We start from the raw sequence: 27,998 nt of genomic DNA on the forward strand, positions 1-27,998 counted from the left end.
GCGTCTAAAAAGCGAGAGTGTATAGCATAGCTGATAGAACGGCGCGGAGCTGGCTGGAGTTTGAAGCAGAGCAGCACCATTCTACCTCTCAGACAAACATGCCATTCTTATAAGCTGCTAATGTTATGAAGAGTTAGCTGAACTCTGTCCTCTGAGTCTGAGCTGAACAGTCACACTCACAGATTGCATTGTGATTGTCCTACGAGCTTGAGCTCGCTTGTGTGTGTGATTCCTTGGCGGAGGCGGAAATGGCGGATCAAATTGTCAAGAAGTTGTCCAATAAAGGGTTTGACGCGGATGAGTGTAAGTCCAGTGATAGAACTAAGCAATTAGGGCCGTAAAGTACACAATTGCCAGAATGTATCTATAATTAACCTGTAGAGTGTCTACTAGTATGTAGTAGTGTTAAGAATAATTAGTAATAGAAGTAACGTTAGAACTCTAAAGTTTATTTTGCATTGCGAGTTCACCATCCATGACCATCGTAGGCCCCCCTTCTTAATTATGTTCACATGATGTGTAAATACCATAGTTATGGGTAAACTCGGCCTAGCGGGTAAAGTCGGCCCCCAGCGCACGCAGTACAACTACAAGGTGTAAATTTACTTGTTTACTGCGCGTGCTGGTGGCCGACTTTACCCGCTAGGCCGAGTTTACCCATAACTATGGTAAATTAACTTCTTTAGTTTTACAATCTAACATTAACAATTACATTAACTACTGATCGTAGATGGATGTGGCCAGTGTCTTGGGGATGGAAGTTTGGTTTTAAAGAAGGCATCATAGGCTCAGGGTCACCTCTGCTCTGGAAGGGGGATGTCACGTCACCCCTTCCCATTCCACACCATGGGATAGGGAGCTTTGACAATTTTACATTTTAATTAAACGAGCAGTCTGGTGCACACTTCAGTCATTGTTTCAACAAATAGCCTACAATGAAGCAGCATTAACTTTGTGCCGGGCTTGGCCCCTTGGGTGTATCGAATATTCAGAATATAATCAGACTTCAGAGACTTTGCGTGGACTTCTTTTTTCTTTTCTTTTTTGCTTTCTGAAATTCTATTTGGATATGACTATTATGAGATCCTGCATGAGAATTCGTGTTTCAGAATGAGACGGTCAAAATTAGATGAATCCTGAGTCTCAAGCTTGATGCATGAGAGTTGGTAGCCCTAATTATCGTTACATGATGTAACATGGTTAGTTTTTCTAATGAATTCCCGATTTCAGATGTGCTGGAGATAGCCTCAGGTGGGGACGTGTATCAAGACTTACAGGAGCACAAGCAGAGGGTGCAAAAACTCAACGATGACACCGCCGTGGCCCTCAAGAAAAATGTCTACCGCAACTACACTCAGTTCATTGAGACAGCCAAGGAGATCTCTTGTATCCTTATTGTCAGATGGCTTTGGAAAACTACCAAGGGAAATGCTTTGATTCCGAAACCAATTTCTTCTCATATTAAGGCCAAACTTTTCTTGTGTATCATGAGCAAAAAAAAGAAGAAGAAGAAGAAGAATTATAAAATTAGTGAATAAATGGAAAATGGTTGAGTGAACCATACTCATCAATGATCTGAATGAAAACCATCATTCACAACTTGTATCTCTGTATAAATAAACTGTGATGATGATTTAGCAGGCTAATGACAACTTGACAAAATAGACCAGGGCTTTCTTGCTTGTATTTCAACACAAAGTAATGCGAGAAACTTAGTTTCTCGCAGTTGGGCCCAAAAGTTTTACTCAGTATCTCTAACAAACCGCATCCAAAAAAAGAGAAAAGTTTAAACTTTATCCTGTTTGTATGCTATCTGTTATTGCTCAAAGTACTCTACATGTGTGTTTGTAATTACAAAGAGCTGAAATTGCCAGTAATGGTTGGTCCTCAGTGAGTACCAAAGATCCTACACTCCATAAGATGATCAACTCCCCTGATTTTACACGGCCGCTGGTGAAACGGAAGTGGCTGCAACCCGCTAGCGTTGAGCAGGTATAGATCGAACAAGTGTTAGCCTTTTGCAAAGGCAGCTTGCAATAATTTGTGGGCGTGCACAGTCACGAGTGTGTAGCAACCTGTAAGCGGAGCTGAGCGAGCTATGTGCAGGTCTACCGCTCGCTGTGACCAGGAAGGCGAAACAAAAACTTGCTGTGTACACCGTCCTTTGGAAATCGAAATAATGATAAACCTGCTGATGGTTTGGTGTAGCTATTGATTCAGTGTAATGCACTGCACCAATTCTTAGATTTACTCATGATTCTTTACAGAAAATTCCTTCTTTCTTGTCTTAGCCTGTCTTGGTCCTACACAAACATATCAGGAAAGTACGGCTCACCTGGAAACTTTCGCCGCTCAACGCTAGTTGGCGCACTCCTTAAAAATCCCACAATTCCAAGCAGCAGCATTTTACTTTTCGACTGAGAGTTGACTGTTTTATGTGGTGTGTGGGATCTGTGATTGCACTTATGTCCTCAAGCTTTACTTGGTTCTCAGTTGGAATATAACTGAACCACTGATCTCATCTGTAAAGGAAACAGTTTCTTGATATAATCTTGATCCATTCATGCTGTACAATTGATTGAAGCTGCTGTATAGCCATGTTACCACGCTTACTCTATGGGGACTTGCACACATTTTCCAGCAGAGGCTGTCACCAAATCATGTGATGTTATGATTGGTGTATACGAGTGTATCTAGGCGATGTGCTAAGTAAGATGGCGGCACGGTGGCTTCAAAGTGATTTTTCCAGTGAGACATCCAGATATTTTCATTAGAGATCAGTGGACTGAATTAGATGCATCCAGAGCCCAGCTTTCCCTTGACACATGATTTGCTGCACAGACTTGGAAGGAGAGATGTACCAGCTGAGCCACATCCTGACCGAACAGAAATCCATCATGACGCAGCTCCTCGACATGTCACTCGGTGGCAAAGGTAACTGTACTGCCCTCTATAGCCACGGTCACACAATGCAAAACTATGCGTACACGGATAGTTTACCTGCCTGATAACTTCCAGAAGTAGGATATTCCATATGGTACTAGATATTACACTCTAGTAGTCATCAAAATAATCATGTTGTACTCTCACAACCAAAACAGAGGAGTAGAATTTGCTATGTGCTTTAGATTTCTGTACTAGTATTTATTTCATATAAATACAGTTTGGCTTGAAATTATAACTGGACTTTCATGTGGGGATTTAAGGATTAACAGAAGAATATCTTTGAAATGTGTGTATTGTGCTAAGATGTGTATGATGATAGATTTACATATTTTCTGCCTCTAGTCATACATGTATATTAATTCCACTTTTAAATCTAAATTTTACTCCAAATCCATATTCCAGAGGATGCAGGAAGAGATAAGAACGCTCCGCAGGTTGCTGAGGATCACAAGAGGACGATAGCCTCCCTTCTCGACAGAGTTGAAGGCTGCTCCGTGAGTTGAAGTTTCTCCATTTCTTGTTTGAAGTGATGAGGTCTGTCTGTTTCTACAGGTGTTGGTCGGTTGCAGTGAACTACTGGTAACCCGGGGTCCGTTTCATGAAGTCACCACATAAAAGTCTTTACACAAATCTCAAAAATTCCAAAGTTGCTCATATAAAGTTATGAGAGACTTTCAAAGAGAAGTAAAATCCATTTCAGGAGGTCTCTCATAAATATGTCTTATGAGCAAAAAGTCTCTCATAAGACGTTCATGAAACAGACCCCTGGTGTCTGTATGCCAAAAGTAGAGAGGAATGGGTTGACAAGAATTGCTAAATGGGCTCCTTTCAATCCAGATAAAAATTCAAATCAGATGTTTACTTGCATTTAGACATGTCCCAGAACCATCAGCATATCTGAAAAAACAAGGAAAAAATACATGTACATGGATTGTATGCATGCATATCCACATGAATTGTGTATGTACGGTGACTGCAGATATTTTCTGCATTAAGCGGCATTTCATAGCCATAACGAGCTTGGTACAAGTCATATCAGCTCATGAAACACCTGCATATCAGCATCTACAGAAAAAAATGCAACAAAATTTAATGATGAGCAACCAAAGTTCATATCAGTATGTATCTTTCTACTTTCAATTTGAAGTGATACAGCCATTAGTCAATATGACAATAATGGGAAAGTAATCATGCTGTTGATTGATACCGTGGTAACCATGGCTTCATCTAGAAAGCATTAATCTATATTTAGGCATTCTGAAAATTCAAACCTGCATAACATGATGGCATTGATACATTCATATTTGTCTGTTATCATTTCGCTCAATGGCGAGATGACTTGCAAGTGCCAGCTCCCTTATAGATGGCTCAAATCATATCTAATCAAAAAAAGGTAAAAGCAGATATTTCCTTTTAAGATGAAAAGCATTTGCACGCATTAACCTTTGGTCCGTACATTTATGAATTTACGCAGACAGCCTTCCTACCTCTAGCATTCAAGGAATGTGGCCAAGTATAAAGAGGAAATGTGTCTTAATCTGGCTGTAGCATTTGTCTCTCTCCCTCTCTTTTAATCTTTCTGTCTGTCTTTCTTTCATGTTTTTGTCTTCTCTTCGTGTCTATCCTTTCTTTTTTTCCTCATTAGTTCCGTCTGTTGTTCATTCGTTCTTTTCCTCCTCTCCCTCTCCCTATAAGCAGAGGATAGCCGAGGTCCCAGGCCGGTACATCATCTACGATGCTGATTTGATAGAGCTCGACACAGACTCCTTCCAGGAGATCCAGAGGGTCCATGCCTACCTCCTCAACGACAGCTTAGTCACCACCACATTTATCAGGAACAGGTTAGGAAGACACGCCTCAGCAATTTGCCCCCAGTTTGCATTTATTTTCTTCCAATTCTATTTCAGTAGTTACACGCTGTCAGTTGTTTTGCTTGGTTTTTAGCTGGTTTTTAAACTGTCGGAAATTCATCTGATGTCAATGAAATCTTGGACAGGTTGATTTTGTGATGTGATCTAGCTTACTTCAATACCTTGCAGTCCTGCAGTTTGGATAGCTACTGATAGTTGTGTCCCGTAGTAATGACATATTCTGAAAGAGTAGGTAGAGTATGAGACCCTCTAAGCCCACCTCATACCGTGCAATTTTGTCTCGCAATAACTTGTGATGTATTTCAATGCAACTCTGAACAATGCTCTCTATGGTAGGAAGTTGAAAAATTGTCTGCTGTTGAATCGCACTCGTTCTCATACTGTTCGCCATCTGACAATATTCTGTGATGCGACATCGCATCACAAGAAATCGTGCTGTATGGGGTGGGCTTTGCACACTGGTATTCTGTAATTGTGTGATGGGAAGGAGAGAATTAAGATAGGCAGTGTTAAAGTTTTTATTTCAGTCAAAAGTCTGCATGTGCAGTAGCATGACTTTGGCATGTGATTCAATAGCAAGTGGACACATCAGCTTTCCCTTATGGTGAGATTGAAATATCTGGCATTTAGCCCGTTCCATACGGGAACGTGGTGGCCTGTGTATAAGTCTATGGGGATTTTAGAATTCAGAATGGAATGGGTATATGGTGCGGCAACTGTGCATCCTCACACTGCAGTAACAACATCCGTTCAATACGGTAGACGAAAGTGTGGTTAAGGTAGAATATAATTATGAAACACTGAATTAAGTTGATTGACAGAGGTTATGCACATTTTGCGGATTCTGCCGATTGTTACTACTGCTGCTGGAGAATTGTGTAATCGGACAGAATAGCACTTTGTGTTTGCAGTGAGGGTTGTGGTAGCTCAGAAAGTATAAATTTCTCATTTCAAAAATATATGGATTCGCGACTGTATGTGTCTTCAAGACTGTCTAGCATTTTGAACGGATCACCTTGTCATGCAAAATCACAACAGATACTGTTTGAGGTATTAAGAAATTTCTGTCATTAAATTTTTTTGTTTGTTACTGTGATGGACATGGTGTGTGATGTGTGGAATTTCTAATACATTTTGTTTTACAGCTTCGTCTCAGGGTAAGACGTGAGGATCCGCAATGTGTAACAACTGTCTTTTCATACTCATCAAAAAAAGAAAAGAAAAGAAAGACAAGCATCATCTGCGCTTAAGGGGCAGTTTCATCCCCTCACAACAGCACTCTGCTTTATGTTCCAAAGTCATAACACTGATAAAGATCATGGTTATTATATCTTATCGCACCCACAAAAACTGCACCAAAATACCAACGAGTCAATTTAAGAGAAGCTAGGAACATGAGCGTTTTGCTTGCATACTGCGCTTCCCATGGCTCAAATCTAAGTTTCTTTTTAAAAAATTAATTAATTAATCAAAAAATTATAATAATCTTGACTGATTTACCTGTCACCATTTTCAAAAATCTAAATATGTTATTCTTATGCAAAGATGTACGTCTTAAGTTTAAAATGGAATTAATTTGTAATTTGTTTTGGTTTGTTGGCCTTTTGTAGATCTATGCAATAAAGCACATTGCACAATTAACCGTTTTTTCTCATAGGCAAATAGAAAATGTACATCGGTTCTTAAGGTAACGTGCATACATCAAACATACCAGTACTTCAAAATCTATGCCTTTTGAGTTCTAAGATAATGCAAATGCAGTTTAAACAATGTTATCATAATAGCTTAAGATGATACAGTTGATCCATATATTTTTTTTAAATTTTGCATCAGCATCATGATTTGCAAAACTTTTTGTTCATGTCATCTTTCTATCAGACACAGATGTGTTTTTACATGAGTTGTAAATTATGTTGTTTCATTCTAAACTATTATCCAAACATTTCCTGTGTTTCAGAAATTTAAGCTTAGATTTGATGGGTCATTTCTGGAAAAAAAGATATTTACAAGCATTGAAGCCAAATTTAATTTTTCAAGTGTAGTGTTGCTTCTGTTTTTTTTTTTTTTTTATCATTATTCTTATTGTTATAATGTACATTTCGTGGATGTGGGCTTGTTGGGAAAAGAATATGGATACCAAGCCTATGTCTTGTGTGTTTTTTGTCATGAAAATAATGCTCATAATTTTGCTTCACCATGTCATATACTCAGTGCACAACATCTTTACAGTGCTTGATGATGATTATATAATGAAAGTGTCATATGTATAAAGATACAATTTGATTTGAAATATTTGTCATGGAATTACTGCGGTAACAGTCTTTGTGTTAACATTTATTTCACCAGCTTTTGGTTTGCTGTGCATCTTTCATTCACACTGTTCTACAAGATGGCTCATTACCACAATAGAAATATTTAGGGTGATTATTTTGTTAAACATTGCCATTTCAGCAAAATGTATTATGTCACTACAAAACCCTGCACACGTAATTGTCAACATTCCATAGCCAACTCTGCATACCAAGATATCTTTGCCCACAAAATCTGAATAAAGAAGCCAGAAATGTTTCTGTAAGATTTCTGCTCTTAGTGATTTCCACCAGGTGGTAAAGAAGAACATCTTTCTTCAGTTTTCCATTTCACCAGTATACATTGTATGTGACGTGTCAATATTGCAGCTTGTCTTGTCAAAATCAATATGTGTACCAAAAGCACAGTATCCCTCAATTTCATAACAAGAGAACATTAGTTACCAATAGTGACTGTCATGAATAATCATCAATATAAATCCAATATATGGTGTACAGTCACAAACTGATATTTGCATCATGCGTGACACCATCGCAGGTGACCAAAACACAAAAAATTTGTTTTCTGTGTACTGTATTCTTGTAGCTAAGAATGGGGTTATTTGATGCTTGCTGCTCTCATGCAAAGTGCTGTGTTAAGATTATATATTGAGAGACTCTCAAGGGTTGACTTTTTCCTTGTCTTCTGATCTCAAAATTTGGCTTAGGACTTTGTGTGACTCTTAGTTGTGTTTTTATCTTTGCAGGAGAGGGCCGGTGCGATACAAATACCAAGCACTCTTTGAACTGGACAGTTTAGCGGTGGTGAATGTGCGGGATGTCGGACGTACGTTTAAATTTTCATCATTTCAATTATGCTCATCACATTAACATTCTTATTTTTCTTGCTTTTGATTGTATTGTAAGTCTCTTGTTTATTTCGATATCATTGTCAGACCTCTCAACCATTCTGAATTTGGAAGAAAGAATCTTAATTTTTGACCATTCCCAGCTCTTGTTTGAGTAGGAGTTTTCTATTTTTTCTTGATAATTTTACTGTACACTCCTATGGGCATTGCTCTTTCTTTCCGACTTTTGAGCCAAATCATCCCTATTTTTCAGTCAGAAAGGTTGGGAGATCTGTATTGTGATTCACAAATTTCATCATGGACTATGAAAGATCCTTATCTACACTATGATTTGTTTCTTGGATACAGTGAAGTTAGAATGGAGTATGTTTGCCGGCATGTAAAAATGCAAGAATGACATGTACATGCCGTATCGGGGCAATTACCCCCAGAGGGCAATTACCCCCCGGCTGTCTTAGCCTGAGCAATGAGCGTTGCCTGTGGTACATAGTGGTGACTTTCATTTACATGTCAGGGATTTTTGTTTCTGCTATGTGTAAAATAACGGTAGGGCTAGGATTGGGCAAATTGCTTGACATATGTGTCACTGCTGTAGCTGCCCTTTTGAGTGCACATAATGCCGGTATATCATCAAATGAGTGTGTAACATATGAAATTGAACTAGTATTAGTTTTTGATGCCATGATAGATGTTATCATTTTCCTAGTTTAGTGCATATGAAGAGTCTTCAGTACTTGAGACCTATTTTTGATGTTTTCTCTTTTCTTCATTTCCTATGATTTCTGGAGACAGCTGTGAAGAATGCTTTCAAGATTCTCCGGTTTCCCGACCAGCATATGTACTGTGCCGAGTCAGCCAAATCAAAGGTAATCTTTCCTTCATATTGAGTACCAGTGAAATGTTGTGTAGAAGCTAATTCTAACTTGGGAGCATTTGCCCAAAATTGTACTTCACCACTTGCTTAGGTATTTTTATGGACCTTGGGGAACTTCATCACCATCATAAATTTTTATAGATTTTTTCTATGACTATGCATTGCCCTTAAAGAAGAAAAGGAATATAATGCTAGGTGTTCCAGCCACACAAAGAAGGATTATTATGCAGTCTTTGCTATTCACACTCAAGTACAATGTATGAATTCATCTAAATATTAGACTTTGTATTACTCTCACACTTTAGCCATGGTCACATGGTAACTGACGATGGGTAAATTTGCTCCTAGCTTCGAGTTGTGTTCTCATGGTGCTTATCATCAATGATAGGACTTGTAGATCGCCAACAACGTGCTACACTCGATGATAAAATCTGAAAGTGCAGTACGATGCGTGCAGTGATCTGCTTTTATGCATACCCAGCACAAATGTTCATTCAGTACTCACAGGGGTTGAGCCTAAACATGAGCTTCTTGTTTACTGCATTCAGACGGGCCTGTAATATAACCATGATGCTCCACATGGGGTGCCCTTATCATGGAGCTGCATGTGTCCTAACCACCAAATTACTTGTGACTAGGTTTTCTGTAATGTACTGTAAAACACGATATTTCCACGGCATGAAATTTTTGCGAATGGGAGCCGATGTCCTCATTGTCAGCATCAAACTTTCAAGAATTGCCTCTAACATTCAATGCATATAGTGTAGACAAGATTTTTACTGTGCATTTTAATTTCGCGAAACTCGGCTCTCGTGAAATTCGTGAAATTAAAATGCACGCGAACACTCCTCATTTTACATTAGCTATCATCACTGTGTACATTACGTACATTGTATGAGTTACGTTCACATACAAGTAGATGTATACTTGCTGCATCAAAAATTAGGGACCTTTCAGGCACAGTTAGCGAACTTCAGGTTGATTATACTTTATAAAGGCAGGGCAGCTCCTTGTGAATCTGACGCTTACCATCTTGAAAATGTTTGTGAATTTGCAGCGAACTTGGCTGGACAAACTGGAGGAGGCCAAGAAGATCCAGGTAGCAGCCAACAGTCAGAGGAGGGAGCTAGCTGAGCAGATGAGCATCGATACTCCAGAGGGCAAAAATCGTGAGTACTTTCCTCCCCCTCTACCTCCCTCCCTAAGCTACTGTATATGCCATATATTTAGCGAGTCTAAGTTTTCGCGAATCGGGACTTCCGAACATTTTTGCGAATGGTTAAATTCTCGATCCTGGAGTACTGTACTGAATGGAGAAATGTATACGTGTACGTCATATTCGTATCTGGATCAGAATCAATATTTTTGCATGTCTTTAATTTCACGAATAGCACCTGACTCGCGAAATTTGCGAAAATAAAAACCTCGCGAAATATTTGGCGTATCATAGAGTATTCATTCAAAGTGTCCAGTATTCATCACCCTCTCAGATGTTATACAGCCGTGATGAGGGTTGGAATCCAAGAAGCCTGAACCTTATCATCAGTGTGCTTATTTTCACTCATTCATTTATAAAAGAAGCATAAGGTATTGATAGTTTTCATACTTCGTATGAAAAAAATTATCAAGTCTACAAGTGGAAATTTAAATGTTTAATTTCCTTCATGACATCAAAGAAAGTTTTTGGGGTTTTGTTGTTGTTTGTTTTTTTTTTTCCGTACAGCTGGTTTCTCCCCTCTTTGAGGTTCCAGTTCATTTTCACATTTCTCTGAACCTATTTCTGTAGAGATCATAAGTAGAATATGTTTGAGAACTTGATCATATTCCAGTACAAATGTAGACTGTGTTCACATGTAGAGTATGTTTGTGGGTTCACCTGGCTCTTTTCACCGTGATATGTGTACCACCACTTTGATGTATCTTTCCTTATTTTTCATTTTGCAATATGATGTCTTGCAGTGAGCCAGCTCATCATATTGCCTCTACTATATCTATTTGATTGGTCTCTCTAATTTGCTTCCCACCCCCCTTGTTTCTTTTTGCTAAGCTCTGTGTGGAAGGGCCAGGTTTTTTGTGCTTCTAAATGTATTAAGACACGTAATGCACAATACAATTTTTTTTTCATCTGTTGCTGCAAATTTCTGCCTACATGTCTTTCCTTTAGCTGCAGTCAGTGGCAGGGTATGAGTTGTACGTGCATGTCATGTGGGCAGATGAGGTGGATAAAGAGATGACAGAGGCCGTGTTCGAGCGCTCAAAAGTAAACTGAACTGTACCGAACAAACCGTACCATACTGCACCATACTCTGCTAGATTGGGAGCGTTAAAGCAGTCTGTGGAGATAGCACACCGCGTGAATTGTTTTTGGACTCGAGTCAGAGGGGTCACACGTCTGTAGCAACAGGGTCATGCTCTTGGTGCACTAATGCTACAACAATTGAGTATACAGGTGTCCCGAACAAAGCGAATCTACACTTTGCAACATGACGTTGTGCATGCTACCCACATTATTTTTCTCGTGCCATCTTATGGTGTGGTACGCTTTTGAACCACTTTTTGTTTGTTTGCTGTATGCCACAGTAAGATATGGTACTGTATGCTTTTGGAGCACACCAGGAAATAGTTCACTGTTTGGCATTGTACATTACGTGAAGGTACACTTTTGGAGCTTTCAAACCCTCTTCCTGCCCGGGTACAGTATTTTATGATACACTTCAAGAGAGTGCTGGAACGCACCCTAAGTTACAAGTGATTGTACAAAGGAAAGGAATAGATTGGTTGCTTAATAATTCAGTGAATGAACAAATGAAATCACTTCCTTCTGCATGCTCACAGACTTGTCAGTTCACCCGATTGATACTTTCTTGTGCTGATGAAAATATGTCCACAAATCTACATTCGTACCTTCTCATTTCTCCTTCTCTGTCTACACATTGTACCTTTGTAAATCAGGAGTGGGTTTACTTCACGAGCTGAAATTTTCGCAGGCAGATGTTTTCGTGAATTGCCACCAACAGGGACAATTCTAGCACTGAATGTTTTTACTCTGGGATTTCCTGTACATAAACAAGTTGTGTGTTCTGCATTGGAAGTACTTTTTGTACTAGCATGTTGTTATGCCCCAGATATTACAACATCATGGTCCAGGCAGTGTGCTAGACCTAAAGTAGTCACTAGTTGCTGCAATCTAGCATTAACATGGTTTGATTTTTTTTTTTTTTTAATAGAAATTATATAATGGCACGTTGGTGCTTTGGTGCATTTTCATATTTGCATGTTGTTATTTTTGTGGTTCAAAGGCGATCTGTGAAATTTTCGAAAATGAAACCACCACAAAAAATTTCAGCTCGTGCAGGAGTCATTTCTTCTCAAAAATTGCGTGGTGTCACTTACTTCTTCCTTACCTTTTTCCTCCCACACATGATCTGCATATTTCCTGTTCTCTATTCAGCCGAAGAAGAGGGTAAAGCCAGATACAATGCATGTTGCACCTCGGTCATGGGGCACGATTGGCCGGAAATTTCAGTTTTTTTAGTTCTTTCAGCACGTTGCATAGAATTGCTTGTAATCATCACAGTTTTCTTGAGTTCTTTTTGTTCATCTGTTTTGGACTTTTTTGTTCTTTTTTATTTATTTTGCAAATGTATCAAATCAAGATTTTTTTTATTTTTTTTAAATTTGCTGTCAGGCACAAGATGTAAATCATGGATTAGAAACTACAAGATAAATTAATTATACCGTAGTGCTGTATTCCATGGAGGAAATTGCTGCACAACTCTGTTCAAAGTGTGCTGAAGACATATTTTACAAAAATGTCATTTAATGACTGAAGAAATCTACCCCTTCTTGTGAACTGAAGGAACTAAAGCTTTTGTTTGTTTACTAAACTGATTATTGAGTTTTAGGCAGGTTAATACTTCTGTACAACCTGACAAAGTTAGATTTTCAGAGGCATGCATAAATCACCATCTTATTGTTGACTAACTCATCTGTCATTTATGAAGTTTGTCATCTTTTCTTAAATTTTCATTTTTTTTATCAGTCATAAATTGCCACCATATCTCTGCATTCACATAATGAGGTTAGTGTATTCAGTTGAATACAATATATCACATCAGTGAGCACTGTCAAGTTCATTACTTTTTGTCCGACAAAAAGAGATGAAATTCTTTCCCCATATACAGTGTACCATGCAATATCTACAGTAGATATGTTAATCCTGACTAATATGGATATTATTTGGAATTTGTTTTCAATATCAAACCTGTTTTCATTCTTGATTTATAATTTCAAGTGTAATTGCAGCAGGGACTTTTCATGTTGAGTTTTGAATTTGCATGACAACACTAACTCTGTATACTAGACATAGATGTTATGGATTCACTATCTAACTTTGAATGAAGTTTACAGTTGATGTTTTCTCGACTATACACAAGACTTCTGGTCTAGACACCTTCCCCAACGGTCCCAAGTCACAGGTCTAGTCTTAGTGTAGATATGTGCGTTTGTCGCATGTCGTAGCCCCACATGATGTGCCTGTTAACATGCTGTTTAGAGTTGTTACATGATAAATTTTGAATATTACATCACTGAATATGTATTCTCATGAAAAAGGCAATATGTCCAGTTTTGGTCAAGGTCAAGTTCAAGCTACACATCCATTGATGTCACTCTATAGAGATGTAAAGTTTTCCTCGTGAAGAAGTGAACTACAGTGGTAACATCTTTTTAAGATTTCTTACCAAAATAAAAAGGAGACTGATAGTCTCAGTGCCCCATTATATATACAACTCTTTTGTTGTTGTTGTTGTTTTGTCAGTGGTACATTGTAGTCTCAAAAAATGATAGTCCTAGAGATATTCTCCAAGTTTAAAGGCAGACAAGGTACTCTTAAAACACAGGGGCGGATCCAGGAATTTCATAAAGAGGAGGTGCCTTTACAAGATTAGATGGGGGCACACACTCCCACCCACCCCCATTTTTCTTCTTTTTTATTTCTTTTGTTTTAACAAGAAATAAAGAGGGGGCGTGCGCCCGGTGCGCCCCCCTCTGGATCCGCCATTCAAAAGGCATTATGGAAGTGAGTTTTAAGTTTGTTGCAGCATGCATGCATGAAGAAATGGTTATGAAATGAAAATAAACATCACACGATAAGCAGCTCTAGATAGAGTAAAATGCCAAGGGACAGATGAGAACAGAATTGCTGTCACAGTGTCGGGTTTGTAGAGCACAATGAATATTTTACTAGATGTGAATAATATATAATTAGTGTTTACATAATATGCTTAAGGAGTGATACTCTACACTCTCTTTATAATTCCCAATGAGATTCATGTAATATATCCTGACAATGTGATCTTTGCCCCTCTCAGCTTTTGCAGAAGACGAGAACCTCTTCCTGCAATCGGTTTCCATGGAGACCAGCATGCTTCAGGTTGATTGGCTGCTGGAGCTGCCGGAGGACCTCGACATGAGCATCGCTCAGAGGAATTTTGAGGAGGCTGTAGATTTCATACTCAGAGGTAACAGGGCTCGCCTGCATAGCATTCTTTATCAGAGCTCAAAATTTCTACATAGCGATGATTAATTTCACAATTTTTTGTATTCTGATTTCATGGACAGTCAATGCATGGTATCAGTAGAACTCAAGCCACTAATTATCAAAAGTTTGGTTTTAAAAAAAAATCAGACTCTAGATAAATGTGTTTAGGTGTTTTTTGACCATTTCTTGCAGCACAGCAAAATGTACACATGGGGACACTCATGCAATGTAAGGAGGATTGTCATTCGGGTGCACAATGCCTGCACAGCGTACGAAATAAATAAGATGAGATGAAAATATTAGTGCAGTTTTATTGTTGTACCAGAGATATGGTATGTGAAGTGGGCAAATTTTACAAACCATGATATTCTACATTTCTAGCATCGGTACAATGTGAATCAATAGCTGGTCTACCATCATCTCTTGATGGATGGGACTATGAGTGTTAGTGTTTTGGTGTTATCATTCTATTCTCTTGGTATGGCTATCACATTGACAAAGGAATACTAATATACTGTTTATAAGTGAAAGTAGGCTCCAATTTCATCAAAGTTTGCTTGACATCATGGTGTTGTTTCCTCACTGCACTTTCATGAGTCATCTGTATGAATTGAAGTGACTCTTCATAACTTTTATGATGTAATATTTTGAAATGTATCATCAATACTTTTCATATTGTACTCACATGTATGAATGATTTTGTACAACTGTGAAATTTCTTTGATACATTCATATTTTGGTTTGTCCTGCAGCAAATGAATACCTTGATCAGATTCCTGTGGGCCCAGCGCTGAAAGAGATGAGGTAATTGTTGAACCCTTGACAGTTTGAAGATTGGAGTTTTCGTATACTTGTAGGCGTGGTATACTTTTAACTAGCTTTCATGCTGCAATGGTCCCATGATCCTGAATATAGAATTCAAGGCCCGTATCACCATTTGATATCAGCAAACCAAGTATTGATCATTTGATCAATTCTTGATGAATTATTGATCATTTGGGGATTTTTTTTTCCAGCAGATCCTGAGTGGCGGCTTTGATGATGTAGATAGAGATGACGAATTATGAAGTAGCATTTATATAGGGCCATTTATTTGTAGAAACAATCAATGGTACCCGGCTCCCGCATTGTGTCACACATCATTCACAAAGTTGATGGAAAAGATGAGTCTTCAGTTCAGATTTGAAGGTATCAAGGTTGTTACAATTCCGAAGTGGGATTGGTAGACGGGTTCCACAGACGTGGCGCAACCAATGAAAAGGCTCTATCCCCATAGCTCTGGCATCCTTACCAATCTCTTATTACAAAGGAATTCACCTCAAGTGTTTGTTGTGGATCTAGTGAATGCAGAAATATTTGTAGTACACATCAGTGAAGTTTGATTTTAATTAGACAATCTGTTCTAAATTTCCAAGTTTTCACCATTTGCTTGGAATCATGTGCTGTCATTACTGGATAGGAAGACTACAACAATTTGTGAGGTCACAATTGGGCAGTGATATAAAGGAAGTATAAAGAGAGTTCCACAAATTTTCATTTATTTTGTAAGATACAGAATCCTGATAAGAAGGAAGTGAATTTCAATTTAAGGACCACAAATATTACTGTATATGATTTGTAGGATCGGAGTGACTGATTCTGGATGTTGGTTGTATGGAATGTTTTGGTACACAGGGCTAGAGTTGACCACAGGATAAAGCAGCTGACCGACACACTGACCAGGGAGCTTCAAGTGTCACCTGACCGGTCACTAAGGGGCGGGCCCCAGGTCACCAGGAGGGCTGTCACACAGCTTATCAGGCTAGGGAGAGCCACACAGGTGGGAGGGGCTTACTTTCCTTTCATGTTGTTTGTGGGAGTGGCTAGCTTGACTTTGGGGTTTCTGTGGGAGGGGCTAGTTTTTGTTTTTGTTACCACTGGAAAAGCTTTCATGGTTTTCATATATTGGTGGGAGGGACGAGTGGCATTTACATCATGAGTGGGAGGAGCTTACTTGTCTGTCATTGATTGTGGGAGGGACTAGATTGGTTCTTAGTGTCAGTGGGAGGAGTTAATATCGTTCCCTTTATTTTGTGGGAGGGATTAGCTGAACTCTCATTGTTAGTAGAAGGAGCTTCCTTAGCTCATGTGAATTAGAGGGGCCTCCCTGACTGATTAATGTAGTTAACATTGAGAAATGGAAGATAGGGACTTTATTCCTTGCTAGTGTTAAAAGAGTTGTGTCCTTCTTAAAGACAGCTGTGTGGCATAGTGTATCTTATGTAGGATGATTTGGAGAGCTTGGTAGTCGCCTTTTCTGGCAGGAAATAGGGTGAGATATCAAGAATAAGAAGATTTCTTAACAGTCAATATATTTCTCCCATTAATGTATCACATTAATTGAAGGGATCGGTGCAATATAGTGCTAACCCACACAATAGTCATTTTGAGATAATCGCTGTTGAATCTTTGGAAAGTCCATACATCGTACATTAATAAAACATGAATGCATGCATTTTTTACCATCTTATTGGTTGAATTCAAATATGACATTTTCACGGAGGTTAGAGTGAAGGATAAGGATTATGAAAATGCATGTAAATCAATTTTGACAAAAGTGTGGGTTAGCACTATATTGCACCGACCCCTTCAATTCAAAATAGCTGTGACATGTGTGTAGTAGTGTTCCCAGGAAAGCATTTGTTGCATCACAATTTCCATGACTTTAGTAACTTTACCCCAGAATATAAAGTATTTGACAAACTGCACACTCACCTTTTTTTTCACTTATGTTCTAATGATACAAATTGAGCATGTAATCTCATTCATGGTGAGTAACAGCAAAATTTAAAAGCAAAAAACCTCTGTATCTACACTCTCTCTGCAAAACTAATTCCCTTCATTCTTACATTAAAAAAACCCCAAAAAAATGCAGATATGGTAGCGGATGTGAAGGTGATTTTTGTCATCTCAGATGGTGTAATCTTCTTTGATTCTTCAAAATATTTCTTGAGCTTATTACAGACATAATGCTTGTTACCCTAGTTCAAGTAGACTAAATATTTCCCTGGTATTGATAGTGGAATCAAGGTTTTCAAAAACAAAACTACTGTAAATAGATTTCGAGCAAAAGAAACAGGACTCACATGCCCACTTTTCCCCATATTTTCCAGGCTTGCGATCTCTTCCTGAAGAATCGCAGTGCGGCCATCAAGCAGTCCCTGAGGCAGCTGCGTATAGAGGGCGCCACAAGCCTGTACGTCACCAAACTTTGCCATGTTTTCTTCAACCACATCATCGAGACGGGCAAGGAGTTCCGGTTCACCTTCTCCCAGAATCAGGGATGCTACTCAGGTACGGTATCATTGGCACTTTGCAGTTCAAATGTTTGGATGTCTGGTGTCAGAAACAAAGATTAAACAGTTCACCTTCAGTTGTATTACGTTTTCTCTCATTTTCTATGCCTTGAGGTTCCATTGATTTGATACTTCACGTGAAGCCCAATTGAAGTGATTTTGAAGCATGAAAAGAACAATTATTTTTGTCCCCGCCGAACGAGTTCGAGCAGGGGACTATGAAACGGGCTCCGTACGTGTGTGTGTCCGTGTGTCCGTCCGTCCGTGTGTCCGTCCGTCCGTCCGTCCGTGTGTCCGTGTGTCCGTGTGTGCGTCCGTGTGTGATCAAAATCTTCAATTTGCTACTTCTCTGTCATTTCTGAGCCAATTTTGATTCTGTTTGCTTTATATGATAGCACTACATGGGAGCTTTGAAACTTCTACACAGAATTTCAGTTGTGACCTTTGACCTTGACCTTTGACCTATATTGTACATTTTGCTACAAAATGCTACTCCTTCGCCATTTCTAACCCGATTTCGATTCCGTTTGCTTTATGTGATGGCACTAGGTGAGGGCTTCAAAACTTCTACACAGAATTTTGACCTTTGACTTCTTTGACCTTTGACCTTGATTTTTTGACCTATATTGTACATTTTGCTACAAAATGCTACTCCTTCGCCATTTCTAACCCGATTTCGATTCCGTTTGCTTTATGTGATGGCACTAGGTGAGGGCTTCAAAACTTCTACACAGAATTTTGACCTTTGACTTCTTTGACCTTTGACCTTGATTTTTGACCTATATTGTACATTTTGCTACGAAATGCTACTCCTTCGCCATTTTTAACCCGATTTCGATTCCGTTTGCTTTATATGATGGCACTAGTTGAGGGCTTCAAAACTTCTACAAAGAATTTTGACCTTTGACTTCTTTGACCTTTGACCTTGATTTTTGACCTATATTGTGCATTTTGCTACAGAATGCTACTCCTTCGCCATTTCTAACCCGATTTCGATTCCATTTGCTTTATGTGATAGCACTAGGTGAGGGCTTCAAAACTTCTACACAGAATTTTGACCTTTGTCTTCTTTGACCTTTGACCTTGATTTTTGACCTATATTGTACATTGGCTACAAAATGCTACTCCTTCGCCATTTCTAACCCAATTTCGATTCCATTTGCTTTATGTGATGGCACTAGGTGAGGGCTTCAAAACTTCTACACAGAATTTTGACCTTTGACTTCTTTGACCTTTGACCTTGATTTTTTACCTATATTGCACATTTTGTTACAAAATGCTACTTCCGGCGGGGACATATGTTACGCACCGCGTAATTTCTACTTTTCCTTGTTATAAATTGCATTCTTTCTTTTAGTCCAAAGTATGAGAAAAAAATCTCCTTTACCATGCTAGGGTACAACTTCGAAAAGCTTTATATACGCAATGTATAGGCCTACTGTATTTGCTATATGTTTTAGTCTAATCTATCGCATATTGGAACATCCTGACAATTAAGTGAGTGGTTAAATTTGTAATTGTGGAGTACAGTAATGACTGGAGTAATGTACGTTTGCATGTCGCACTTAACCGGGATCAGAGTTGATATTATTGTGTGATGCTGAATTTGCGAATGCATGTAGCTGACTTGCGAAATTCGTGAAAATAAAAACTGTGCAAAACATATGGCGGAAACAGTATATCATCCTCATTTATCTCAAGTGGAATACACAATCATTTTGTCATTGTTCATTTCCATCACCAACATCACCTCCCTCCCCCCCCCCCCCCCCCCCCCCCCCCCCCGCCCTTCACCTCTATCCACAAACAGCCTTTGTAGTGTGGGCGAAGGCGGAGCTCCGTAGCTTCGTCAACCTGTTCTCGCGGCAGGCTCTGGCCAAGCAGACGGCACTCTCCACAGTGGCGGAGTGTGTGTGCATCGCTAGGACCTCCTGCGCTCTTCTCTCCTCCATCGGATTAGACCTCCTCTTCGCCCTTAACGGCCTGACGCTGAAAGGCATCCGGGAAGTCCTCATCTACAACAAGGAGCAATTCATTGAAGCCTCGCGGCATCGAAATGTGGTACGTACCCAAGACCAGTGCCATATATAATAAAGAGAGTCTGGGCAACTGCTAAATTGGACGCCATGTCGTTACTCAGTGTTATATTACACGTTAGAGGGTTAGTGTGTATGCTGAGATGTCATAATGAAAGCAAGCAATATGAAGGGTAGTTAGCAATAGTCACTGTGTGTGAGGGCAGTTTGGTAACGGCATGGTTCCACTAAGATCATGGAGCCAGTTTTGACCAATTGCAGGCTTCAAAACTCACAAGTCAGAAACTGAGTTGGCCAGACTCTCTTTGTACATGTACACGTATATAGCATTGCCCAAGATTGGTTGCTCTGAAAATACACGTGTATATCTAAACTAAACCTTTGAGTACGCATTAATATCATTTTGATCTTCACTCTTCAGACAAGCCTGTGATGCCTCCTGTTTAAGCCACAAAACTTCCATGGTACCGGTGGCTCACTTGTAATAGTCAGCATTACTTTGTAGCAATATCTGGTTTTAACACCTCTTCAGGGGTCTGCCCACTTCCGCTAAAATATTCCATTTAGCAATAAGAGCATATATTTTGACGTAGATACATCAAACAAATTCTGAAGCTGTCCAAGTAACCATCATCCAGAGATGTACTGATTCAAAATTGCAGTGATATTAGCAAATAAAGTTGCCAACCTTCATGTACTCCTCAATCAATGAAGTTGCCTTGGTTCCACAAATACATGATATACAATGTGTACCTCACGCATGTGCTGTTTGTAGATGAAACTTTTAATACCAGATGGTTTAGTGGCCTAATACTACAGTACTTCAGTAAAAAGCTTACTGTAGCAATCAAAGCTTTCATGGACAATGTCGGTTATTTTTCTCCTAGCGCTTGCAAGCTGTCCTAATCTTTAGTGAATATTGTTATTCAGGTGGCTATTGACATCACAAACAGTATATGAGCAATGCATGCAAGCCATTCTTATGTAGAAATTTTAGAAGAACAGGGTCTTACATACTGTATACGCTATAATTTTCGCGTACATAAATTTTCGCGAATTGCCGCTGTCACACATTTTGCGCGAGTGGTTAAATTCGCGATTGGGGGACCAGAGAAAATATGAAGTGGCAAAGAAAGTGTGAATTTTCAACTTACTAGCAAATAAGAATGATACTAGTTATACACTGCATGAAAAAAAACTTGTATTACCAAACTCTGCAAACTAGTAAGTTAGAATTCAACATTTTTGAAGTGGTTAAGTCCATCGCGCTAGATTTCTGACGAGTGGTCCCCTTGCGATAATGGATTGGCTCTCTACAGACCGTAGTACAGTATTCGTAAGTAGACGTGGACGAGCGTAAACAAGCTTAGCCAGTATGGTCTGTTCGGTAAGCCGTGACATGGTATACTAGTACTGAAATGTTCGTATCATCAAGGCAAGGGATTCATTTTGGAAGGTAATATTTTCGCGTGTTGTTAATTTCGCGAATAGCTCCCGACTTGCGAAATTCGCGAAAATAAAACCCCCGCGAAATATATAGCGTATACAGTAACTTTGTCTTACCACTTGCCAGTGTGGACAAGCAGATTTTCATTTGCTGCAAAACACTTGCCTGAAGTTTACTTTTATTTGCCCAAAAAGAAAGTCCAAAATATAAGGAAATAATATAGAAAATCATGTGTTAGTGAAGGGCTTAATAAAATACAATCCCTGGAATAAAGAGCACTTATTGATTCACACGCTTAAACACAATGGAGTAACAAACTTGGTCTGATCAAGTGTTGCCTGTGCATTTCACTGGGGCTTCTTCACGTAAGTGTTGGAGAGTTGCTGAAATGAGATATAAAGTGTGTTGCATCACTAAACAGCCATTACATTTGGGCTTCTGAATGGTTGACTTTGTGGGTTTGTTGGGGTGAGGTGTAAGTGAAAAAAGATGGCTTCATAACTTTTGGCTTGCTCATTTCAGGCAAGCATTTGTTCTCATTGTTTCAGAACACTTGCCTAAATTTGATTTTCACTTGCCTCGGGCAATTGGGCCAGTGCTTATGTAGCACCTTGCAGAATAAACTCTGTCATCTATGTAAATGAGAGATATGAATGATGTCATATCCTGTGGTCATTTCCAGGAGGAGCGGTGGTATCCACTCAATCTGAAGAATCCCAACGCTGCCAACAATCTAGTCAAGGACATGCAGCAGCTGGGATTTGACAAGTTCAGCCAACTGGTGTATGGTAAGATCTCTTGCCATGCAGCTATCAGCCAGTCTTTATATCACAGAACATTGAAAATACCTTGAGCAGTTACACACAAGAGAAAAATCATCAAGCTGCGTTTGCACCATGTTCCCGGCGACCACATCAGCCCCATTTGGCCGAAACGCAGTGCGCCGTGGGTAGATGAGACATTCTCCTATTTTCTTACCTTCGCATTCTGGTCTTCTTCGTTTGAGTCCTCACCTCGGTAAACATATAGCTATCAGACTAGACTGTCAATATTTTCCATCATGTCCCGCTACGGACCGCCTCCAAGTTTTGTTACAGTCTATTGCGTGCTGCCGTGTTTCCTTGCGTTCACCCCATTTGTGACCGTGCACCTCAAAACGAACATAAAGTAGCACACACTGATTTTGCGTGAGGACTGAAAATAAGTGAAATGGGTCAACCTAGCTGAACTTGACTTTTTCATATTTTCTGAAAGAACGGGTCTTCTTTTACACTATGCTAAAATTTGGTATCATAAAACGGGCAGGAAAGTGTGTTTTTTTAGCAGTTTATCTCGAACATTTTTGGTAGAATAGGGTGATTAGGTGTGTCTTTAGAATCCCTTTTTCATTTCTGAAAAACCTTGTCCACACTCTTCACTTTCAACTTTAATAACTTTTGAAAAGATAGTGCTACTGCTTTGAAAGTTGGCATTAATTATGGACAGAATGTGTTTATGAGGCATGCTTAATTTCAGTTTAATTTGATAATCCCTTCATTGTTGTTACTCTGGTGGTTTACTTCCTGTTTTGTGTCCCATTCATCGCACAGCCAGCACGGTTTGGTAAAGATTAAGCGCTTGAATAAACACTGTATTTCAGAGCTTCTTTTCTCAGTTTACACTTTTCCTGAGTCTGTGCTTTCTTTCCAATATTTAGATAGGTTAGGAGAGTCCATTTGATTTGAGTTATACATCATTTTAAAGCTTAAAGTCTGCTCTTTCAGAATATGGTCTTAACTAAAAATTCATGTCTGGCGACTTTTTGTTTGTTTTGAGGTGCAGGGTCACATTTTATCACGGCATACAAAATTCCTCATTAGCACCGGGAATGCCGTGGCAAAGTTTTTGACAGTATAAAGATCTGACACGGCATCCACGGCTATCATGGCCTGCCAAGTTTGACTATCCCGTCTCACCGCGTCGTTTCACGTCCATCCCGTTTATTCCACGGTGGCCTGAGACAGGGCTGCAGTGGTTGCCGGGAACATGGTGTATATGCAGCTTTATCATTATCATTAGAATGATGATTGTAGTTCATCATTAAAACTATCTGGCTGTACACACTGCACCTCCGAAACCATGATTTGAATATGAATTCTCCAGGTGGTTGGAAGGCCATGTAAGTCCTGCTCTCCAAATCATGTTTTAGAAGTTGAGCTAGAGACAGGAGAATCCATAATGTGATCTGAGTGATTATTTCACTAGATTTCACCTACAAAGTAAAATTCGAACTTTTGATTGAAATCTATATGATCGTGATTCTAGTCTGGTTACAAACAATCTACAAATCATTATTGCGGAATTCTTTCTCTAGAATTACCATTCAAATGACTAAATTTTCTCTGATGTTAACCCCTTGTAGTCTCTGCACCTTGCTCAGTTTGCTTCTTAATGCAGCACACTGTAGTTACATGGTCTTCAGGACATACAGATCACCATTCTTACTCTGATATCTTGTGGTCTCCAGAGTGCTCTTTGTTTGAGAGTGGTACAAATGTTCTGAAGCTGAGAGTAAAGCTCTGAAATGTGATTAAAGCATTTTAGCAGACATTGTATGTGACTTGAGAAGTGGAATGTAGAGTAATGTAAAGCAGACAAATCATAACTTATAAATCCTTTGCTCATTGAAACTACTTCCAGAGATATGATCTAACTGAACTAGGCACTGCAAGGAAGCATGGACTTTTTTTTTTATCCCTGCCTGCGAATGCCGCCAGAGGCATTGTTTTCTTTTTCATATGACAGGGTAGTAGCCATTTGATTCAAAGGCTGTTGTATTAAAGCAATATTTGACTGCAAGTCTTTCCTGTTAAATGTCTTCTTCGACGATGAAAAGAAAATGGGGAATGCTGCAATACTTCTGACTTTCCAGGGTTCAATTCATTGAGCTGTCAGAATTTCCTATATAGTGTTTGACTTTGAGAGAACAGTGTTTCCCAAATTTGGACTCCTGTGGAGGTAAAAATGATGCTATTCCCACTGAACATTTTTGGATAATTATGTAGCAACTATATTTAGCAAGAATGGCTGAAGTAATGTTACTGTTTAAATTCTTAGAGGCGTGTATGCAGAAATACCGCTGTTTTATGAGAATGACTCAAATATTTGACAGTGCTGATTACTGGATCCTAGAATAATGTGCCAATGCATTACATGAGGGCTCACATGCCTAAGGGCAACAGTATACAAATATTGACTGCTCATGAGGATGATGGTGGAAATTATCAGTCCCGAGGTGCTTTTCATACCGACCCTTCTATCACCCCGAGGCGTTAGCCGAGGGGTGATGGAAGGGTCGGTATGAAAAGCACCGAGGGAGTGATAATTTCCACCACCATCCGAATACAGAGCAGTTAATATTTGTTTTATATACCTCATCGTTTAAGACTTAACCAAGATCTAGGGCTAGGCAAATACGAAGTAAATTCTAACTGTTATGCCTAAACGTTAGCCCTAAAATCAGGCCACAGCCTGCGCTTGCTTGCATGGTTTTCGTGCATTTCGTAGACTACCCAGTACGCACGGTACTCACAGTTAAAGTCACACGGCCTTCGGCGAGCTCCTGCATAAAATCTTGGCAGAAGATTACAGTATACATCCAGTTTTCCGTCGCTCGTGTTTTAATTCGATATTTCCAACATGCTGAGATTTGTCTCTGCTTCGGGATCCTAAGAAATCCTGAAGACAAAGTGTACGATCTTTGATCCAGCTCACTTTAAATCACGGAGGAGCGCTCGATCACCATGCCACGTTGAAACATGCCTGCTGTGCGCTAGTGCGATGATTTTGCATTTGTTTATACGATGCGCGTAGTGAACGTCCTTGGAGGGGTTGCGGACACCGCGCGCGAAGTGTAGTGTACTTGTTATGTGTACAAAAGTCGCGGAGGGGTTACGAATTCTATCACGAGGGTATTGCCTTTCTATCACGAGGGTTTTGCCTTTCTATCACGAGGGTTTTGCCTTTCTATCACTTACATGAAACCCTAAGGCAGATAGACGGGACTACACCTTGTCACGTGATATACTTTTGACCAATCAGTGATACGAATCTCACTTATGAGGTATATAATAAAATAATTACTTAAGTGAGCCCTATCCCATGTATTGCTTCCCTGTTCATACTTTGTATTATACGTCAACTGTGTCATTTCCATGTGAATGCATGTTATGATATTATTATTGTAATTTTCATCGGCTGAATAAATGATAATAATGATAACAGGACATGGAAATATAGTTATATTCTGGGTATTTTCATTCCTTAATTTGATAGGTAGTAAAATGATTTATTGTATCTCATATGCTCTCTTGTATGTTCGTGTATATGTTTTTTTTCAACCAACAGACAGCTGCTTTGTGAGTCTAGCCAGCAGCACTGTTGCATTCACCAAAGTTGTCCTGGCATTCATGAAGGATGCCCTTAGACTCTATCTCCCAGAGGTTTGTTTGCAACACTTGTCATACAGTCAACCTGTCACATGCAACCTCATTCAGACATAGAGAAAGTGGGGCAACAAACATTAAAATATAATCGGCAAATATATTACAGATTTTCTCTTCCATGACATAGTCCCAGAGTTAAACCCCACCAGTAAATAGAATGGGTGGAGATGTCCGTGTATGTCCCTGCTGTGCAGAATGATTCAGGGCACTTCTGTTAAAACAAACACAGCCATAGCAAAATCTCTGCATAACAAAGTAAAAATTCAGGCCTCAAAATTATTTTCCTTCAAGTCTGCGGTGCAAATTTACCTAGTCGTCTTCCGTTACAACAAAATTTTAGATATAACAAAAGAAAACTGCCAGTTTAGAAGACTTGGTGATAACAGAGTTGCCTGTATTTTGGTTTTAAATGCAAGTTTCAAATGTTCTCATGTTTGTCAGACATTGTCATTTGCATTTCAACTGCAGTCTTGAGTTAATTGCTGACTTACATTGCATGCTACTGTAACATTTATGTCATGTTTGACTCTTTGCACATCGTGTATGTGAGCCCTTTTTTATGAAGAGTTATTATTGATTGTATAGTTGATTTCAATCATAAGTCTGTGGCAGCCTGTGTGTTTAGGAAATTTAAAATCGATTATATCTGTTGATAAAACGGGGCCCTGATATATTAGAGTGGATGGTGGAAATATCAAGATTGACATTGAGTTTTAATCAAATATCTCGCATAGCTTTACCCCAACATCGTGGAGGTTCTGGTGGAGGTGTTTGATAACCACATCCAGCTCATGGAGAGTGCTGTCACGGCCGAGAGATTTGAGGAGGAACGACAGTTTATCCTGAAGAATGTCGACTACATCTTCAAGATGCTCCTGCCGCTCATCGAGAAGAAACTGTCGGTGAGAATCTCATTTGTCGGTTTCCATTTCTCTTCATTTTGTGTTGGTCCATCTTCTTGACAAATTTCAGAAGAAAATTGTTCTGTCTTTGCAAACTGCAAATAGAGAACTGCATAAACATACACACAGATATGTATGCCCTGACCTGATATGTAGTCATGTTGCCAAAAAAGTTGCCATTCCATACACCAAAAGGACATACATGTAACATTGCAATACTACCATAAGATTATGACAAGCTGCGGTCACACTAGCAAAACTTCTAAGAAGTTTAACTTTGAGAACGCTTCACCCAGTGAACTTTGAGATCACTTTGTGAAGTTTGCTCATCTGTTCACACTGGTGATCAAACTTCTCGAAGTTTCAGTTCTCCATATTAATTTCTCAAAGTTTGGGCCACTGGCACACATGCACAACAAAGAGGAAAGCACACACAGTCTGACAGTTTCAAATGCATTTCAAACAGGAAGTGGACTGGTCATGTGACAAACTTGATAGCAAAGTTTCAGTTGTGTGCATTCAGGCTGAACAAACTTCAGGATTTGTGGGGGTTCAGGAAATTTCTCTAATTTTAGGGGGAAGTTTCACAAGAAGTTTTGCAAGAAGTTTTGGGGATGTTTGGCTAAACCTCGAGAACTTTAAACTTTGAGAAATTATGCTAGTGTGACCACGGCTACAGTAATACAAATGATTTGCTGCCAGTAAAACAGCTATCATATGAGTGATATCACAGGAAGATCAAGTATCTCGTGATTATACTGACATCAGATTTGATAATGGATCTGATTTACTAGCTTGCCAAATATTTTACTGTTATAAGAGATTAGTGGAAAAATGAGCAACGAAAATGGGATTCCATCGGGATTCGAACCCGAGACCTCCGGATTGCTAGCCCGGTGCTCTACCAACTGAGCTATAGAAAGCCCATGCTCAGTGTTCGTCACAGAAGCCTGTAATTCTCAATGCTTGAATGGTCAGAAGATAAGAGGACAGAATTGCATGGACAGGCACTTTTACTACAGTAGAACAGCAAATTGATCACAGAGCGATGGTTTCAGTGTTGATATTGGAAGTACAGTTTGCAGATTCTAAGCCACCCACTTGATGTTTACAACTTTGCTGTGTGCCCTATCTCGTAGGATGTCGCTGGTCGGAAGGTGAGGGAGCTGCAAGACCTTCAGAAGCGCAGCCAAGTCATCTCACAAAGAGTCAGGACTCTGGGTGTCTTGATCTAGCGTAGGACCAAAACAGCTCCCAACTGTTGCAATTTTTTTAATCTTTTTTTTTTTGTCAGCAGTTCTCTCCTCTGTTTCCATTGTGTTTTCTGTGTAATGCTAAAAGCACTGAAGGTACAGTATTTGTCCATCCCGTCACGGCATTGGATAAAGTCTTTGAAGTGAACAT

At 39.4% G+C, this 27,998-nt stretch overlaps 1 protein-coding gene across 1 annotated transcript; it reads left to right on the top strand.

Annotated features, from left to right (window-relative positions):
* Positions 1-17: 17 nt before the first annotated feature.
* LOC139733999 (exocyst complex component 8-like) lies at positions 18-27,829 on the top strand. The gene is made up of 17 exons (XM_071644806.1): positions 18-303; positions 1,231-1,386; positions 2,842-2,934; positions 3,349-3,440; positions 4,645-4,787; positions 7,873-7,952; positions 8,767-8,840; positions 9,906-10,017; positions 14,221-14,370; positions 15,143-15,194; positions 16,065-16,209; positions 17,543-17,723; positions 19,536-19,786; positions 21,891-21,996; positions 25,595-25,689; positions 26,427-26,594; positions 27,734-27,829. Exons 1-17 carry the CDS (start codon positions 249-251, stop codon positions 27,827-27,829), a joined length of 2,049 nt encoding a protein of 682 aa, XP_071500907.1. The 5' UTR covers positions 18-248.
* The last annotated feature ends 169 nt before the right edge of the window (positions 27,830-27,998 follow it).

Source organism: Diadema antillarum, unplaced genomic scaffold, assembly GCF_040938485.1.
Source record: "Diadema antillarum isolate AM-2024a unplaced genomic scaffold, OU_Dant_1.0 seq00000507_RagTag, whole genome shotgun sequence".
NCBI classification, from domain to species: domain Eukaryota; kingdom Metazoa; phylum Echinodermata; class Echinoidea; order Diadematoida; family Diadematidae; genus Diadema; species Diadema antillarum.

Bases quoted from the DNA above. Each gene is read 5' to 3' on its own strand.
- LOC139733999 (XM_071644806.1), top strand. From the start codon at position 249: ATGGCGGATCAAATTGTCAAGAAGTTGTCCAATAAAGGGTTTGACGCG. The intron at 3,441-4,644 runs GTGAGTTGAAGT...CCCTATAAGCAG, and splicing joins ACAGAGTTGAAGGCTGCTCC to AGGATAGCCGAGGTCCCAGG. The intron at 15,195-16,064 runs GTAATTGTTGAA...TTTGGTACACAG, and splicing joins CCAGCGCTGAAAGAGATGAG to GGCTAGAGTTGACCACAGGA.